At 52.1% G+C, this 19,627-nt stretch overlaps 1 protein-coding gene across 26 annotated transcripts in view; it reads right to left on the bottom strand.

Annotated features, from left to right (window-relative positions):
- Positions 1-19,627, bottom strand: part of PCBP3 (poly(rC) binding protein 3) — a 62,147-nt gene that overhangs the window by 32,433 nt on the left and 10,087 nt on the right. For 19 of the 26 annotated variants that reach the window (XM_072874830.1, XM_072874853.1, XM_072874839.1 and 16 more), the window contains 2 exons: positions 18,720-18,801; positions 17,497-17,602 (listed from right to left, as the gene is read on the bottom strand). In XM_072874830.1, the coding sequence (XP_072730931.1) occupies positions 17,497-17,571 (75 nt within the window). In that variant the 5' untranslated portion in view covers positions 17,572-17,602; positions 18,720-18,801. Of the gene's footprint in view, positions 1-17,491; positions 17,603-18,719; positions 18,802-19,627 lie in introns of those variants that run through there. The other 7 variants (XM_072874852.1, XM_072874843.1, XM_072874856.1 and 4 more) reach the window with 4 other exon arrangements.

Here is a 19,627-nt window from a genome sequence, read left to right as displayed (position 1 = left end):
GGGATGAATAAACATGCAGCAAAGCACAAATCATGGCTGGGAGATGAGTTTGATGTAAAACCTCTTCCAAGAGGTTATTATGAAACCCAAAATGGATAAAACCCATGTGGTTAGCAGGGAGATGGTGTTCCCACCAAGCTAACAGGAGACCGGCTCACTGGGAATGAGGTTGCTTATAGCCTACTTGCAAATGCTGATCTTGATGCCGCTGGATGTTGCAAATGAAAAAAAGTAAAAACCTCACAAGAAGGATAAGAAATTAATGTGTTGAAGATGTCAAGCCAAAAGGCACTGTTAAAGGTGGGGAGAAGGAGAATATTTCAGACAAAGAAGGTGACAGCACTGGGGACCAGAGTAATGGGAATGGCTGGCACACGATAGCACAACGTGCAAGATCAGGAACTTTCTCTTTCAAGACCAAGCCCCCTGCAGGCAAACAATAAAGGAAAATAAATAACCGGTTGTGTTGGTTAACCCCATGCTGATTTCTGTGCATGGGAAGCAATGCTGAAAAGGACGCACGTGCTGATTTGTGGAAGTCAGCGTTGCTGGTGCTCCTGATGTGCCAGAAGATAAAGTGCCTGCACGGAAGAGGTGCGCCCATTGCACAGCAGGACAGCCATCCCCAGGGATGTCCTGTCCCGGGAGCAATCTAGCTCTGCCGCAGGGAAAGAAACAAAGCCACGACACCACTGCAGCCACCCAAGAGGCTGGCACCTGCCAATACAGAGGTGCAGCTCCCCTTCCCGGCTGATGAGCATCCTCTGACAGCAGAGCCAGAGGAAGGTAGAGGCTGTTCACAGCTGACGGTCAAGGCATATCCTCAAGCAGTGGCTTTCCTGACTTGCAGAGGCAGTACTCACAAAGCCATTCCGCCCCGCACACCGCCCCAAGGGCATTCTTTTGTAAGCTGCCCAGCCGCGGTGGTCCGGGCAGCTACAGCCCGGGGTGCCAGCCCCATGGCTGGGAGCCAGCAGGCGAGGGTGGGACCCTGGAGCCGTCTGGGCCTTGCCACTGGGGTGATGGACCCCAAAGCCCAGCTGGGTGGCTGAGGTGCTCTAAACCCAGGCACATCCTTGCGGCAGCGGGAGAGCTGGCAGTCCCAGTGAGGTGGGTCACGACTTGCCCGCTAAGGACCGGCCAAATTTGCCGTTTTGCTTTCACCAAATGTCCTACAGTGGCAACGCTTACCGCGGGAGTGTCTGCCATCCCCTGCTCCACATCCCTCACAGGAGGAACCCTGCATCAGGCCGTTATGTAAATGTTTCCAATTGATTGAAAAAGTGGGTCATGTGTTAGCCAAATGCTCCTGGCTTTAAGATTTATCAGCATTATTAAATTAAACACGCTTCATGCTCCAGTGAGCGGGAAAGCTACATTGGCCTTTTCTTAATCATACTAGTGAAAGGTAAGTCTTTTACATGGGGGTTCATAAACTCAATGGAAATGATGGGAACAATAGGGCCGAGGCATTTACCCTGGGCGCGTGCCTCCCTCCATAGCCCTCATTCTTCATGGACAAAGGGCTGGGAAAAATTATCCCTCAAACGCCATTTTGAGCATTTCGGAGCATTCCCTGCCTGGAGAGAGACCCATCTCGGACCCTTCCTCTTCACCGTTGTATTCTGCCTAGTTCACAGCAGCTTTGAAATGGCTTCTTTGTCCATCTACTTGAAAGCCCTGAGGACACCATTACATCCAGTCCAAGGAACAGAGTAGATCCAGAGCCCAACTCCAACCCAGTGCAAAGCAGGTGCAGCCCCGCAGACGTCAAAGATGCAGCATTAGGAGTCAGAACTGTCGAGTTTGGCCCCGAAATGGAAGTTGCACAGTGAGCCAAGTGAGGCTCTGCCGAGCATCATGCCTGGACAACCGCAGGCGGAGGACCAGAGCAGCATCCTCCCATGCACGGCCATCGCGGGGAGCAGTCAAGTGTCTTTGCACTGCAGCGAGGGGAGCTCTACAGGGTGGGGAGCACAGTGCCTGGCACTGATCTGCCCCAAAACAGCTGGGTAACGTCTTTCCAAAGGATGATCCTGCTGCATAGCAAATAGAGCTTTTAAACGCAGCTGCCTTTTGGGAGAGTGCTCGGAGGAGGCATCGTCAGTACTCAGAGCAATTTGGTTCTTCCCTCTCCCTTGGTTTTGAGATTAAATATATTAAATTCCAGGAAATTTCCTTAATCTATCAGGAATTCCCTGTGTCTGAAAAAGCAGCTCAGGCACCAGTGACCAAGGAGAAGAAGGAGAAGAGGAAGGAAAATGGAAACCCAGAATAGCAGAAAGACATGCAAACATGCACACTCCGATTGTTCTCCTTTCCAGGTTTTTGGAGGTTGGAGTGATTGCCTAAGCTGGCACTCTTGCCTTTATGCTAGGTGATACCTCACAAATAGTGACACTCTCCTAAAATTCGAGCAAAACCTTCTAATTAGGGGAACTGTGAACACCATGTATTAAATTAATTTAATACCTTGATCATCTCCCAGATGGGAGACAGCACGTGAAGCAGAGTAAGGGGGGGGAGACTGAGCTCTGGGCTGGACTTTGTTCTCCAGCCTGGTTTCCAAGCGGGAGCTGGAAAAGCGGATACTGGGATCCCTGCAGCCCGCTCCGGACTTGCGATAGCAAGGGGCTTGGCTGAGCTCGGGCAGAGCCAGTGTCCCTGCAGGGGCCGGGAGACATCACTGGCTCCATGCTTGCCGATGCCAGCCCTCCTCCTCCTCGTCTTCCTCCTCCCATGCATACACTTGGGCTCCCCGGGCACGTTAGTCACGCGTGAGCGGGTCCTGCGGCGCAGCTCCAGCAAACACTGTCTACACCTCCTCTGCAAATGCCCAGCAGAGAGCCAAGGCATCTGCTGACAGTATTGGGGGGCAGCTCCCCCGAGACAGCCCCCGCCGCCCTGGAGCGTGGCAGCAGCAGCCTGCGTTTTGAAGAAGGTGGTTGAGGTTCCCATAAATGAGCTCCATCACAAAACTGTTCTTCTTGTCTTGGCACTAGCATTGCAGACCCCAACTCCAAAAGGAGGGTGTCTCTTATCTGCATTAAAGTCACCCTAGTGCCTCTGGGATGGACAGTCCTGCCAGAAGACAGATACACAAGGTAGAGTTTATTTGGTAGATCTTGTCATGGAATATTCTCATCAGCATTGTGGAGATCAACTGTCATTGTTTTATCTAGGTATTTGTTTTGGGGGACAGCAATGCTTTGTTCAAGTTGTCCAAAAACAAACAGAGAGGACAACTCGGTGCAAAAATGTCCCACAGACACAACCCACCCCCTCCCTGAAAGGTTTGGATGGAAAGTTCACAGGCACTGCCAAGCAAACTCAATGAAGAAAGTCTCTACCACCCCCTCTCCCATCACACAGCCTCCAGAAAATCACACGTTCTTGACAGGTTTGGTCAGTGCAGGCTGATAAAACTCCAACACCTTGGAGCCCTATTGACCAAGAGCCCTTGCCAACCCATGCAGGTAAAGCGCAGGGTGGCCAGGACACCGGTCTGTACGGGCATGTCGTGCCACCTACACAGAGGACCACCCCTGAGACCCTACCCTGGAGCATCTCGGTAGTTGCTCAATGGCAACGCCACCCTGAAAAACATCTGACGCACTTCCCGGGCTCTTTGGTGCTTCAGGAGCCTCACCAGCAGAAAGCCAAGTGTTAAAGAAGAACACGAAGCTTCAGTGTCCTTCCGCACACCGTAATACGCTACGGCATGGCCCAGATTTCTATTGTGGTTGGCAGACTTTCACATCGGGGATTAATAACTCGGCTAGAAAGTCCACCACTCAAGACAACATTTTCCACTGCGAAGGAGGAAATGTTTAAATACCTCTGACCTCTCAATACACCCTTCACAAACCTCAGGCCAGCATTTTCTGACCCTTGGAAAATGAAAGATGTGCTAAATGTAGAGAAAAGCAGGGGAAGCCAGGAAAGAAGATGCTTTTCCGACATTTTATGCTTTCTAGCTTGCTTTCCCAAGGAGCACTGCCTGTCCACCTGCGTAAGCAGGAGCTTTCTCCCCACTTATCTCCTGGCAGCTTGATCCTGCCATTAAGACCTAATCCGGCGATTTTCAGCATTGCGTTTTAGCGGCTGGGAAGCACTGCAATGCAGCCAGCTCAGGATTATGACGACAAGGCAGTCTGGCCAGGTCAGGACGGGGGTGGAAGGAGAAAAAACGCTATGGCAGAAAACCAAAGTCAAGCTTTCCCTTAAACCCAGGCTCCAAATGGAAACGCATCAGCCACCGGCAGGCTTCAGCTGTCCAGAGATGAAGCCATGAGAGGACAGTAGCACCGTCTATATGACACCAAATGCCATTTTGCAATAAAGCTGCATTTCCAGCTGCTGCCATTTTCCAAAAACTGCAGTGATTTTGGTTGACATTTCCTCCGCTCACTCTCCAGCTTCAGTGGAAATATTTTAGATATCTCTAACCAAAAAAGAAAAAAAAGATGTGTCCACACTACCTTGGTACATCAGCCAGCAGCATCCCTACTTCACCTGCCCTTGGTCTTTCCAAGCATCACAGGAGACAAATGTCCCTGCTCTTGCCCTCACAGTAGGCATCTCTGGAGGCTTCGTTCTTGGTCATCTGCTCCCATTTCCCTGCTCTCCTCTGGGTGAGATGTCTCCGCTCATGGCCCAGGATGTCACTCGCTGGCTCCTGATGAGTAATTACAGCCCGCCTTCCCCTCCTTGCTCGTGTGCACCACGGGGCTCTTCCAGTCTCACTCACCTCTATGCCAGTCACCCCAATGACTATTGTGGGGATGTAAATGCACCTTCCTCTGGACCCTCTGCTCCCTCCCTTCCCCTCTCTGCTCTTCTGGCTCCTCTGCCCACAAATTCAGTCCCAGTGCCATCAGAGCAACCTCTCCTGCTGCCTCATTTGCTACCTCCATGCCTCAGATGGTCTTCTAACTCCTGCTTCTCCCACCAACCTCTTTGCTGGCTGCAACTCTTGGGAGCTCTTCTCTATTTCCTAAACAATCATTTCCTACCACCCTTCACATCAGCATGGCTTTCTCCCCGGATCCTTTGCCCTCTAGAGAGCAGGGTTGATTTTTCACACTGGGTGGCCCTCCAGGGAAAGATATTGGCTCTAGATATTGGTATTAGCTAGAGCTCAGGAGCAACTGGTATGATGGCCCATAGCTCCAGCCCTGTCACGCTGCTGTGGGCTCAGCCACATCCCAGGCAAATGCACACCTCTGCTCTCAGACCAGCCCAAATCTGTGCTAAGCCTGCTCTCCCATCCAGGAAATTCCCAGCTGCTTTCCTGGGTTTCTCCTTCATCTGGTGCACCCACAAGGTGTTATCAAGCTGTGCATCTTGCTTTGGGTGTTGGGCAAACCAGCCTCATTTGCCTCTGCTGAACCCACCTTACATTTGTACTTTTTCACACATTTCAGAGCAACTTCTGACCTGATTAATAAGCCAAGAGGAATAGGAACACAGCATCACATACCTCCAGCCCAGTCCAGGAGAGCTGGCAAGTCTCTACAACAAAGAGTAGCACAAACCCCTGGCTCCAGCCTGGGGACACTGGAAACCCAGGGAGGGATGTCCACTAGAGTCCCTGCTCATCCTCTGAGCACCATGTGGTTCATCGCAGCCTACTGCACCTCAACAGTTAACCAAGACCAGCAGCAGCCGCCCACAGAAGTGCAACCCTGGCACAGCTGGTGCATGGATGTGCAATCACGCATGAAATCAGAATTGGGCCCCGCATGTCGGATGGTGTTAGTCTCCACCTTCTCTACGGCAAGCCCGGTCCGAGGAGAACAACTGGTTTTGTTGCAATGGCGGCGCCGTTATCGCAATCTTTTGTGTGAAGGCTAGCGAACAAAGCTGCAGCTTTTCCCTACCGATCACCCCAGGGTGAAGGTCTTGCATGCAATAACTTCATCCCATGCAACAGGCCAGCAGGATGATATCACCTGCCTCTTGCCCTGATACATTTGCAGAAGACAAAACTTGGAGGCTCATGTTAATTACCAGGTTTAGAGGAAATGTAGGTAGCCATACCTGATATATATCTGGAGACATCTATAGCATACAGGAATTTGCATTCATTCACATGAGCTGCTGCTGTGTTGCAAGCAGAGCTTGGACACGCAACAGTGAAGGAAATTCAATTTAGTGGGAGCAGGCTATTACATGCCCTTGTGCAACCCAGAAAACCCTGTGTGGGCTGGTTTCAGGGCTCATTGATTGCGGGACCCTGAGCAAAATCAGTGAGTTGAACCTGTTAAACCACCATCTCGACAAGCTGAGATAACCCTGCCTGGGATAATAATGGGTCTTCATTGACCTTGCTTAATTTTGTAGCGAATTAAAGCTGCTTTTGGAAGGCTGGGGTGAGTGGGTGGGTGGGAACAATGCACTTTAATTCAGCCGCTTCCAATTCGCCCTGTTAGCTACTTTTGGAACAATTTGCCAGTAAAAATAGTATTTTCAGTGAATGTCAAACTGCTTAAGTACATCAGAAATTTCACCCCATGAGGTGATGAGAGCCAATGCTCTTTGCACTACTCAGGTGGGTCCATTACAACTCAGTGACCAAGAGCATCCTCAGATGTCTGTGAGCCTTTTGCAAGTGCTGGGTGGACTCAAGACCCTGTGCACTGAGAAAATAACACTTCCTGGGATAAGGAAGGTCACTCTGTCTCCTCGATCACAGCTTTTTCCTCTGTCAGCAGATTAAAGAAGAGATAAAAACAATCCATTAAAGTTCTTTCCTGAAATACTGGCTGTCCCTCCATGCCCAGTCCAACTTTTTGGAGAGGCTGGGAGTGAGGGCTCCAGAGGAGCTGCTGATGGACCAACAAGGACCAAGCGTTGGCTTGGTCTCCGCTCAGCGCAGGTGCCCTGGTTGTCTCAGGAAGGCAGAGCCAGCAGCATGGCATTGCACCCCCAGCCTGGACCCTGCCATGGGGCTCAGCACTGCAGAGTAGGGTGGATTCTGCTGCAGCGACCAAGACAGAAAAAAATCCCAAAGCTTTCCCGAATTAGCTGAAACGGCACTGCCTTGCACTGCAGGGACCGGGAAGATGACTACTTCAGTGCCACGCTCCACATCTGCACCGCTGAACATGCAGTGGGACATGGGGAAACACCACTAGTAGTGCCGCAGAGGGTGGCTGGACTGAGCTGCTGGAGAATGGAGAAACTTGTGTGATGTGAAGGGAGCCAGGGCAGCTCATCCAGCATTTCTGCGAGCACCAGCAATAAACACCCCCTGAGATGAGTCTTCATAGAGGGGGGATATGCCCTAACTGGTAGTACAGGGGTGGCAGTAACAAGGTTGTTCATACTGTCCTACGTGGCATTGTCCTGAAAGAGCCAGGGAAGCCTGGGGCAGATGAAACCACTTGAAGATGGCTGGGAAATGCTCTAAAGCCCCCCCAGACATTTATCAGTGGCACTCCTATTAAACTGCCAGGTGACTACCCAAGTGGGGGAAGCCAATACACTGGAGAGCAGGGCAAGAAGCCAAAGCAAGCTTGGCGAAGGGGAGAAAATAAGACACAGTTCAGCAAGGCAAAGCACTGAGCTTGGCTGTGTGCAATTAAGTGCACAGCAACAGAGGAAGAGCTCCCCATCCGCCTGAAAAGGGCTGGGAGCAACAACTCAACTTGCAAGCTCAGGATCTGCAGAAGGAAACCAAGAATGACAAGGTGGGTCATTCTTGACCTCTGGGTCACCAGAGATCCAGCCAGCAGAGAGCAACCCCAGACCCTGTGGCCAGCAAACATGGCCCATGGGGAAGGGCTGGAGGAACCAAGGCTCTGTAGGACAGAGGGGTGGGGGAAGACAGGGCAACGGTTTTGAGTGAGGGGCTTAAACTGCAGCAAACAAGATCCAGGCCAGGTACTGGAAAAGAGCTTCCCCACAGCCATGTGCCGTTGGTGACAATGTCATTCTGCCAGTCATTGTTGTTTAAATCTTACAAACATTTGCACATTTGCAAATAAAGCTCATCTGTTGGACAACTGCACTTGCAACCTTGACACTGAGCTATGCCCAGGGTCAGTCATGCTTCAGGGATGCACCCCATTTAGTCTTTTTTCCCCCTAGCCAGAGGCTAAGGAATAGGAGCCAGGAGACACCACCTCACATTGGGAGATGCCTCGACAGATGCCCCAGGGATGCTCTGCTGGCACCATGGACCAGCTCTGAAGGACCCACCTCTTGCCCAAAGGAAGCCAGCACAGCCAGCGATGGAAATGCACCCCTCCGGAGTCTGAGGAGTGGGACAATCAGATAGCAGTCCCCTATGTGCCAGTTTTTACATGCCATTTTTCAGGGGAAGGCCAAAGGCCACCCAAAAAAGGATGCTCATGGCCATAGGTCCATGCCAGCTGTTCATAAAGGAGGAGAGACCACGGGGAGCTGCATGGACCACAGAGGACAAGTGGCTTGTCCTCCAGCAGCCTGGAAACGAGAGGGCACAGCTCTGCAAAGAGCTCCAGGCACACTCCTGGCATCCTTTTAACTGGGGGTGCAGCTGAGAGGAGACCACCTCTGGGGCCTTGGGAAAGCAGAAAGCAACGGGCACATTTATCCCACTGCCGTGCCAGAGACTGCACAGCCTTAACCATAACCTCGAGGAGGTAACTCAGTCCTCACCTAAAAGGGCTGAATAGACTTAACCAGCACAAGACGTTTGCCCATCCTGTTTCTACACCGCTGCTGCACGGATGCATGCGTGGCCGCAACACCTGCAGAGCAGGCACCACCCCCCCCACCACTATTTTTCTTGATCCAGCCACCCGGGATGTGGCCTCCTGTCCCCTTATCCCTCTCTCTACCTTGGTCCCTCATGCTGCGTGCCCTTTCAGGCATCCTGGAGAGCTGGGGCCAGGGGGCATCCGCTTCCAGTGCATTCTCCAAAACAGATGAGGATGCAGCCAAGAGCATCTCCCCACAGCTCGGAGCAGCAGGCATCCTGTGGCCCACTCATCCATGACCCCCTTCATTCCCCTCCTCCAGAGCCTCCTGGCTGCCCTGGCTTTAATCCTGCAGGGAGCATCATCCCAATAACTTCCCTCCGTTTTCAATCTACTGATCTGGGGGCAGTCCACAAATCCCTTCATCCCAAGAGCGAAGCAATCTACTGCCTCATCTCATCCCATCTCCATTTCTCTCTCTCTAATCCCTGGAAACAGGGACAAGGCTCGCAGTGCATGGGCTGCCCTGGAGGGGTCTGTGCAGGTGCTGGTGGACAGACAGACAGACCGACCCGGAGCACACGGGCGCAAACAGGAGGTGCGAGGTCAAGACGGGCAAGGAGCCTGTTATTTTGACCATGCTCAATCTCTACAAAACCCAACTGATTTAGCTGCTGATTTTTTTTTTTTTTAAAGCAGATGGCAGCCCAATGCCAGGCTGCACAGGATGAAAGACTGGGGCTACTCTCGTGAATGCCACCGAATTTCTCAGAGCACCTGGGGTAGGTCCTAGCCCCTCCTGATTCGGGGATCAGGGAACAGGCAGATCTTCCCGTTCTCTCCCCACAGGCTGGGGACATAAGGGACAGACTGGGTGCAGCATCATTCTGCTGGTCCCCTCCACATTTAGGAAAATGCATGGGAACCAAGCAAGACCGATGGGGGAGCCATGACCAGCCTGGTCCCATAAATCCCAGCTCCTCCGGGCCCAGGGCTGGATCCAGTGCTCTGCCTGGGCCGTTCCTCCACAAGCCTAAACCCATTTCTTTCACCCTGGTCATAGATGCTCTTTGGGAATGGAAAACTAATGGGAGACATGGGAAGGGAGACCCTCAGGGTCTCTCCCTGCCCTGGAGAAGCAACTCAGCATCGTGCAGTAAGGACCGAGCAGATCGGTCAGGATGCAGCACTAACCCCATCCCTCCTTTTTCAAGCATCCATTTGCACAGGGCTGGAGGAGGCGGGGGTGAGTGCGCACTCGGTGGCCACCACAAGGCCATGTCCTGCCTGATGCTGTCCCCAGCCAAAAGCACCACGAGGAAGTAGGATACAGGGGTGGCGTGTGACAAAGCCAGCCGGCAGCCGTGCCGGCGGTGGACCCGGGCTCCACGGCCCACATCCTGTGCTTGGCGGTGGCAGCTCTCCCTGGGTTCGGCCGGCAAGGAGGAGGATGGGGGCCCTCGGCGGCCGGGGGTGGATCGCCGCCACGCCGTGCTCAGACCCTGACAGCAGGCTCCGAAACTGTCACTCCCGATCTGTTTTCACTTCAGCTAAACCTCAACCCCGATTAAAATCAAGGAGAGCCGCCTTCTCCTCTCTCCTTCTCCCCGTGGTAGGTCCTCTGTAACCTCAGGTCTAAACACTGAGCAAAACGCACCGGCAAGGGAATTGGTGAATCTGCTTGGCTGGGAATCGGGGCTGCTGGGGAAGGGGCCATGACCACCCGTGCCCCAGACCTGGCCCTGGCTGCCAGGGCACAGCCGCTGCAGTGGTCCGATCCCCGCGGGGCTGCAGGTCCCTGCTGAAATCCAGGGCGGGATGCGCCACCAACACCCCGAGCTGCCTCTGCCGCGGGCGGGTGGTACCCCAGTAGCCCTGGCGGATGGTGCAGCTGTGGGGTGGAGCAGGTCTGGTGTCAGTGGGGTGCCCTGCACTGGCACCCGCTGCACGCTACCAGGTCCTTTAGCAAAGCCTGAATAAAATAAAGAAATTAAACCAGATATACGTGTGTGCGCAATCGCAGCACCAGGACAGATGCATTTAGCGAGAAGCTGAGAAAAGCTCACTCCAGGGATGGGGACAGCCCTCACCCATTGGGGAAGCATTTAAATTCACCTTCCATTTCAGCTGGCCAAAAAGCAGCTGCAGAGGCCTCTTTGCACCTTGCAAAGAGCAGCAAGGTGCCCACTCCCCTCGCCGCGCAGACAATGCCTGTTTTCCAAGTGGGTGTGCGACTTGGAGGAAAAAAATAATCATCGCCTGAGAAAAGCGGTCCTGGGACCACCAAACCATGGAGGGTAAAAGCACCGTTGGTAGTTACCCAGAAGAGCATCCTGCAAGGTGGCAAGCATCTCCCTGTGCAGGCACCCAGGACCCCTCCGCTTCCACCTCAAATCAGTGCTGGCCACTGCGGAAACGGTTTGCTAGGTCCGCTCTGCACAACCTATGCCACCAATTCTGACAGCATTTGTATTTTCTGATGCTTTGCACTAAAATCCCACAGCTTCTCTAATGCATTTTGAAGACAGAATTTGCACCTATTGCAATATGAACATTAAAATAATGCTGAAACCACTTAAAGAGGGTTTTTTTTCCCTTGGTCTTGATCAGTAGCCTTTTTCTCCCCACACCAAAATGATTGGTTTTCTTCAGAAAGAAATGTCCTCTTAATTCAGCAAGACTAAAGGAACATTTTTTACAGTTATTTCTCAGGAAGAAAGAATTTCAAATTTGTTTTTGTATCTGAGAATACTAAATATGTTTATATAAATTAATCCATAAAAGAAGGGGAAAGTCTGAGACTAAGAGCTTCAGAAATATTACTGAATTATTTTGGAATTCTGTATTAAAAGCAAAACCCCAGATATCACGAAAAACTGCCATTTTTCAGGGTTTGGTCTCTGTATCAAAATGCAGGCTAGCATCTGTCTTTGCATCTGTCAAAACAAAGGTCAATCATTTTATGCAAACTTAAACACAATGTCCTTGATCCACTGTTTCTGGTTTATTTTTAAGCTGGACATGACTTCTGACTAATAAAATAAGATTTTCTAATATGGTTCACATTAAAATTACATTATCCCAGAAAACTCAGATTACAAGAAAAACACGTCCAAGAAATTTTCCCTTTATAATACGGAGGTGATATTTTGGGATTGATTTCAACAGCATTTAAGCCCTTTGCAACTAATATTTCACTTTTCTACTTATAAAGCAATGGTGTAACCAAAGAAAATGCAACAAACGCAACGGTATCAGAAAGAATTTAGCCACCCTGAGTAAAATGGTTATCTGAAGGCAAACTGAAAAGAAAACAAAGCGAGCCTCATAATAAAAGGTATTCCTCTCTTCAAATCAAATTTTCTCAGTGCAAGGAAAAAAATTAATGGAAATAGAATCAAAAAGGTAAAAATTAAATCAAATAGGGTTGAGGGGTTTATTATGTTGCCAGACTAAGACGTGATTAACATCTATGTTATTTTAGCATCAATTTCTTTAAGGCAATTTGATTTGTGCTATTCTCACTCTGCGCGCATACATAAATGACACTGTCCAAAGCCTGCACTGTAAATCACACAAATTAGGAATGGCTGAATATTCTGGTTAACGCAGAGATGGATGCTTCCCTACCCAGGGATACGATCTTCGGTATTAGCCGCAAGACACAAGTAAAACTGAATTTTATCAAAATAAAGCACATGCTATAACAGAGAACAACAACTTTGCAAAACAATTTTGCAAAACTATTTTGCAAAACAATTTGCAAAAATATTTTTGCAAATATTTTATAGGAGAGCCTTGAGGAGCAGCCGTTAACTTAAGCTAACCCCCTTACTCGCATACCTATTTCTCCCATAATCCCACCTCCCTCCAACACAGACTTAAATTTCCTCTACAAGAGATTCACTTAAGACGGCTCTTAAGCATCCAAAGCTCTTTTAACCCATACTGGAGCCCCAGACCCAACTCATTTCATGATTCTTCCCTGATTTTCCTCGGTAGGAAAAGTTGCATGCAGCAGGTGGTCTTCCACCAACACAATCTTTTAAATCTTCTTACCTTCCCCAAAGAGCCGCTTTAGTGCCGATTTGGCGGGAGGGGGGTCCGGACAGATGGCCAGTCTTTTCACATTTGGAAAGGATGAAAAATGCTACAGGGGAAAAAAAATCCCAGTGATTTTTTTCACCGCACGGCGCAGAGGGCTCCAAACCTCATTGGCCCTGGGAGAGCCACCACGTGGCACAGGATGAAGAGCACGTGACCCATTTTCTCCCAAATCCCTTGGTTTGCTGGAAAGGGGGATGCACCCACTGCTGATGTTCTTGTCATTTCAGTGGGCTTTGATTTTTTTTTAATTTTTTTAAAGGCCACTGAGCAAATCAGGTTGCCTTGAGGCAATGAGGGTGAACCAGCCAACGCTTTCAACATGAAGGAGAAAGGAGCTCGGGTACAAAACGAGCACCAGGGCGCTGCCCGTGTGCACGGGGAAATCTGGAGATGCTGTACCAGGGTACTGGCAGAGCGGTGCCTGCCCACCCGCTCCAGGGACAGAGCCTCTGGGAGGGAGAGGAGGGCGTACAGCAATACATATTTGGCTGCTGGTGATGGGCTGTGCTAAACCATCCATCTCAGAGGCCGGCAGCAGTGGAGGGAAGGACCAGGCTGAAGCCCTGACTGCAGACCCCACAGCTCAGCTGGCTCCCTGAGCCTCGGAGGAAGGGGATGTGTTACAACTGCTCCATCACTAAAAAAAGATTATCTCATGCCCCTGCATTGCTCCTGACCGCCCCCCCAGGCTGATCCCATCCTCCGCTGCCCTCCCGGCTAAGGCACGGTGGTTGCACCAACCAACTGCTCCAAGAGATTACAAGTTTCCTGCTTTGGAGGCAGAGGGTCCACTGAAACAGCTTTCTTGGAAGAAGGACGAAGTGCAGTGGAGCACTTGACTGACACTGACTTTGATGCTGGGGGTCCCTCCTTGCCCCAGCGCTGTATTTCCCAGGGGACAGCAGCTCTGAGCCACCACATCCCAGCCAGCCGTGGTCCACAGGCCAAGCAGCTCCTGGCCTTTCCTCAGTAACCGCAGGTACCAGCCCATCAGTGTCAGGACACTCAGTTTGGGGAAGGGAAAAGGAATTTCTGGAGCCCAAGACATCCTCTTGTTTTTCTCGTTAAAGCTCAAGCCCATAGGTTGCACCAGTCAGAAGCTGCATTTTTCTGGCAACCAGAGTCTCCACCTGGCAAATCCCTTGGCGGTGCCATCTTGTCGTGCCAGCGATACGCCTGTTCATCACCCCTGCCAATGGAAAGCGCCAGGTGAATCCACCTCTGGCACCTGCCCTTGAATTTCAGTGATGTTACTTCTTCAGAGCAGCTATCCCCTGCCATCCTATCATCCAAGGGCTCAAGCCCTTCTTATCTAAGGGTAGCACCTAAGGCTCCTTGAAACACCAGCTGAGCTTGGGCTTTGGTGAGAAAGCACAGCTCTGGCCACCTCCATGCCTTCTCGGCATCACCACCACATCCCAACCCGGCACTCAGCCCGGCTGCTGGTTCTCCGTCACGGCTGTTCCCCCGCACACAGCTCTGCACGGGGACGGGAGGCATCAGGAGCACAGTCCCTCTTTCCAGGTCCTTCCCGAGGCTGGACTGTCTCACCACGCTGTTATCAAAGACAGAAGTACAGCTATAAAATGCCCCAAACTCTGTACAGAAGTGCAGGGTTTCACCTGAAATCCTCTCTGGCTCGGAAGGTCACACTTCTCCAGCCACCAGCCAGACGATGGGGCATTTTATTCCAACAAATAGAAGCCGAGGGAGAAGCCTGCCATACTCAAATGCAAACTATGGACACAGCCAAAAGTGCTCAGCTCGCTGCCTTCCCCTCCCGTGTTCTGCGATGGCAAACGTGCAAAGGGAGAGAAGAAGGCCCCCCACCTTCCAGCCCCACAGCTCCCCGTTCACAGCCTCCTCATCTTTCCCCAGCAATGCCCAGCTAAATCTGGCTCCTGAGTAATCTTCTGAATAATTATATAATAGAGACGCAGGCAGAGAAATCATTTTAGGCCGCTCTGTTGGTAGAAAGCAAGCTGGATTAAAAGATCAGAACAAGCAATACTTAGATTAAAATGGTTTGTTATTTTCAGCTGCGGAAAATCTGTGGCTAAAGCACGGAAGATGTTGAGGGAAGGCACATCATCTTTCTTTCCCCCCAAAAGAGCTTTCTATGTATTAGCCAAGGCAAGTTCTAGGTTTCCTACTTAGGCTCAGGTTTTGTTTCCCAATGGGCCAAAGAAATACAATTTGCCCATTTGTATGGCATTTTATCTAAAGACTTAAGAGCAGCACAGAGATACTTCAGGTTACATTCTGCTCTGCAAGCTGAGTCCGAATTAACCACCATCAACGTACCACTGTTTGTTAAAACATCGGACCCCTTGAGTCAGGAGAATCGGCGTGTGGCTCGGCAGACAACTTCATTACCTACAAGAAACGTGTCTTCTGGCACACAGCATGGGTTTTATCGGTACCAATGCCTTTGCCTTTAGCATGTGCCTCCCCGCACCCCCAAGCTGATGGCAGGCAGATACCAGGCTTACCGGTGGTGGAGAGGCAGCCGCGACTGGGAGAAGCCCATCAGACAGCAGGGCAGCTCTCTGCAGGCACCTATATGGCGTCCCCCTGGCCCCCAGCAAGGTCGGCGGCACGGGGTGCTGTGCCAGGCCCCGCTCTGACTGATTGCTTTGGAAAGGCGTGAAGGGGAGGCAGGAAAAAAATGGTGAGAAAGGGACCCGACGCTGGGGGCCGAGCCCTCCGCAGGGCACAGCACTCGTCAGCCGCATCCCGGATCGATGCCACTAGCTTTGCTCATTCACCTTCAAGTTCAGATTAAGCAGAAGGGTCAAACTGGGAAATCATTTGCCACTGGCAGGCACGTCCCCCTCACCACCCCGCAGCCTCCTGTCACACCATGGCCAGCTTTTCCCCTTGCCGGCATGGACACTTCCCACCTGAGCACCTTGCTTGCCCCACAGCATCTCCAGCCCCTAGCATCAGCAGTGACCACTCGTCGCATCGCCAGGATGCAAGATGGAGCAGCAGCCGTTTCCCAGTGCCAAGTGGTCTCCAAAAACAGAGTCCTCTTCCAGGTGTCCCTCACACCTGTAGTTTTGCTATAAAATAGTCATGGTACTACACACACAGGATCAGCTCTGAGTTCAAAGGATGAAATCCCATGGGGCAAGAGGTCCAAGACACAGCCTTGAAGGGGACTTAGCATTCAAAATGAAAACCACACCTTGCTTTGCATTTTGAGCCAGAAGCTGCTGGCTTGCACAGAGCAGGGCACCAGGCTCCTCTCCTGCCTGCAGGTGTGGGAGAGGGGCCAGGGCACAGGCCCGGTAGAAGAGATGGGACGTTGGACAGGGAGTGTGGGAAGGCAGAAAAATGAGGTCGGAGACCTTCCTGGAGGGAGGTGGGAGCTGCAGGATGGTGTGATGTTCATCCAAATGATGCTTTAATAACCAATTATTGCAGAAAAGTGTCTTCACTAAATCCAGACAATAAAACGCACTTGGACAGACTGGGGCTATGAGCGCTTGTGGGAGGACAGTCTGGGGACTTGGTCCCAGGCGGGACACTCAGTCCCCGCAGCAAGGCCATGCCCCAGTTTTCCTGAAGTTGCCTACAGGGAGCCAAGACCTGCCGTGCTCAGGGTGATGCCAGCAAGCGGGGAAGAGGCAGAGCCCTCCCGGGACGCACTCTCAAGTGTATTCTTCCTTCAGCTCGTGGCCTCCAAGCTATCAGCAGGAAAGCCAAAACCGCTCTCCACCCCCCCCAAAAAAACCTCTATAGTTGGATGTGTTTGTAAAAGGCTGCCCATAGCACACAGGAACCACAGGCAGTGACAGCAGAGGCCTCAGATGATGTGCGTTCAAGGCCAGGCACAATCAGTACCCACCACATCGCCAGTGACCTTGGACAAGCCTCCTCGCAGGTTTTTGGGCAAGTTCTACCCTTGCTGCCCCTCACTGGGTCACCTGCAGCTCCTCTGAGAAACCCTCCATCCCATTATCCAAAACACACCATCCTGTCGCAGGTATAGGGTGTTGCTCTGGCCCGTCTCTCCCAGGGTTTTAGGTGCAGAAAACAAGGATTAGCAACACTTTTAAAAGGAAAGGGAGAGAAGAGAGGTAGGTTTATCTGTCGCTACAACACTTCTGCTTTATGGAGCTGTCTTCTCACTCGGAGACGCGTGTCATCCTCTTCGCTAATGGAAAATGTTGCCCCACCGTCCATTTGCGATAGTCAATGCCTGGGACAACATGATGGCCCCAGGATAAAGCAGATCTATTTTAGGAACAAAAGCAGAGTGGCTGATGAAAACGACCCCATCTATGCACTTCCTAGCTTAGCTCTTTAGCTGGTTTTAATGGACCTCTGTGACCAACGTGGCGGAAAGCGTGTGGCCGAGTGCAAGGAGGGCAGAGGCAGCAGGATGGGAGACCTGCACGGGTGCAGGACGGCGCCAGCCCCTTCGCAGAGAGAGGCCCCAGCAGCAAAACACACCTCTCCCAGAAGCCCTGTTAGCAGGATTGCACTGTGCAGAGAGCAAAACCCCCTTCCCTTTTTTGCCCACAGAGCAGCCTTGCCCCTCACGCAGAGCTGGGTCCCTGCAGTGCAGCAGTACCTCTGTCTGCAGAGCCCAACCGCGTCCTCCCTGCAGGCGTTTTATAGCCTGAGGGAGACCGTGGTGCAGCTACAAAGACCCCCCAGGATTTGGAAAGGGACTGAGCTTGCCTTACCTTACCCTGCAGGCTGGCCTCGAGCTCCAGAGCGATTCCTCGGAGGGTCCCGTTGCACCAGAAAAGGGCATGCTGATCATGGGGCGGAAACCAGGGGTCCGCGGCACAAGCCTGCAGACCAGGACAGGGCAGAGGTTAGGCACAGCGTAGAGGAAGGACACCCGACGGCTGCTTACCGTCCAGGAAAAGCAAATTTCAGAGAGAAATAAAACATGGTTTGGGTTGGGGGAGACAAAACAATCAGGAGCATCACCTCCAGGTTGTTTATGGGGCAGGCAGCAAAGCCCTGTCTATACTTCTCTCTACATTCGGAGCAGGTTTGGGCAGGTCCTGCCCCAGCATCTACTGACCAAGGGAAGTCATCGGAAGAGCCGGGCTGTGGAGGAGGGGGTCCCCGGGACATGACCCTAGCAAGACCCCCCAGGTCACCACAGCCCAGCGGTCCAGCTGTGGGAACTGCCCCCACGGGGGAGCGCGAGCCAGGGGTCTCCTTCACCCAGAAATCACACCGCTACAGCAATGGAAACAACCCAGCACGTTTCCATGACATGGGCGCGGGGTTATTTTTATTGCTTTATTTTTGCTGCTGCTCCCAATAAGTTAACTGGGGCATGCATTTCCCATCGATAAAATCAATCGAGCAGCCTGAGCCGTTAATAAGCTGAGTGCCAGAGGGCAGACAAACCTCTCCATTGCCCAAAATATTCTTCGGGCAGTGGGATGGGCGAGCTGCAGGGCCCACTCGTCGCTCTGACTTGGTACCGCTCTTGACATGCCACGGCAGCTTGTGTGTTATAAGGGGAAACCTTTCTCTTCCCGGTGACTCAGCAGCCACCAGGCTCATCCCCAGCGACCTGGGCACGAGGGGCTGATGCTGCTGCTGCTGTGGGAAGGAGCCCATCAGTGGGCGGGGAGTCCATGGGACCCCCGAGGTCAGTCTTCGGTCCTGCCTGCAGCAGCGTCAGCACGAAGATCAGACCAGGCTGCCCAGGGCTTTATCCCTTTGCGGCTTGAAAACCTCCTAGGATGGAGACTGCACAGCCTCTCGCAGCAACCAGCTACCCTCAGAATTAATGTTTTTTCCCCCACAATATCTTATATGTCTCTCTGAATGGCAGCCATGTCCTCCAAGGTAGCAACTGCATCCCCAGCTGGCGTCACCAGCAAGCAGGACAGGTCCCAAACAAATTGCCAAAAAAACCTGGAAAAAACCCAAACTGCGACTCACCGTTGGAGGAGCAGCGGGGGCAGGCCGGGGAGGCCGTGGGGCAGAGGGCTGGGGGTCAGCAGTGGAGACGGCAGGGAAGGACCTGGAAGGCAGCACAACATCTCAGCACCCCAGGTGCCCGGCCAGCCCCCCCACCCGAGAACCCACAAGAGCATCCTCCTGGCGCAGCCACCGTGGCCGAGGGCAACCCGGGGGATGGGGAAGCGCATGGGTAAAACAGCCCCGAGCAGAGGAATCCTTGGTAATTTTTATATGCTGATTAGCACAAACTTCTGGTCACTGATTCCAGTATTGAAAAAAAGAAGGAAAACCCCCAACCACGGCACCAGCTTCCTCAAAATACATGTGAATGATGGGGGTCAGACAAGGATTCGGGATGCTGGAAGGACAAGGAGTTGCAAGAAAACTTCCTGTCCCACTCCCCAGGGCCGGTGCAGGCGCAAGCCCCTCTGTCCCAGCCCCGCGGGCGCAGAGCAGCGACCCACAGCAACGCAGCCCGCGAATTCACGAGGAAATAAACTTTTATTTGTCTTTCAGGTCATAGGTTTGAGTTTATCCCAAGACAAGGCCTAGCATTCAGGAAATGCTCCATTAAATAATTTGTCAGCAGTTTTCTTAATCAAATATTGGTCCATCTCCCAGCAGCTCTGCTTCTTGTTATGTTACAACCCTTCCACCCTTACACTAACATGCTGCACGGTAAGATCCCAACCACGACCCCGTGGTCTTGCACTGTGCACCATGTGCACACCCACGCACAGAAACTCCTGCTTCCAGCACAGCTTTTCCCTCTAAATGTTTGATGCAGATAGAATTGTAAGCCAGTCTCAAAAACTGCTATTTCTCTGTCCTGCAGCCCCCTGAGATGCACAGGAGCAGGCCAGTCAAACCACACGCTTGTCTAGCCA

This window comes from Ciconia boyciana, chromosome 10, assembly GCF_034638445.1.
Source record: "Ciconia boyciana chromosome 10, ASM3463844v1, whole genome shotgun sequence".
Lineage (NCBI taxonomy): Eukaryota > Metazoa > Chordata > Aves > Ciconiiformes > Ciconiidae > Ciconia > Ciconia boyciana.
This window is presented reverse-complemented; position numbering and strand designations above follow the sequence as displayed.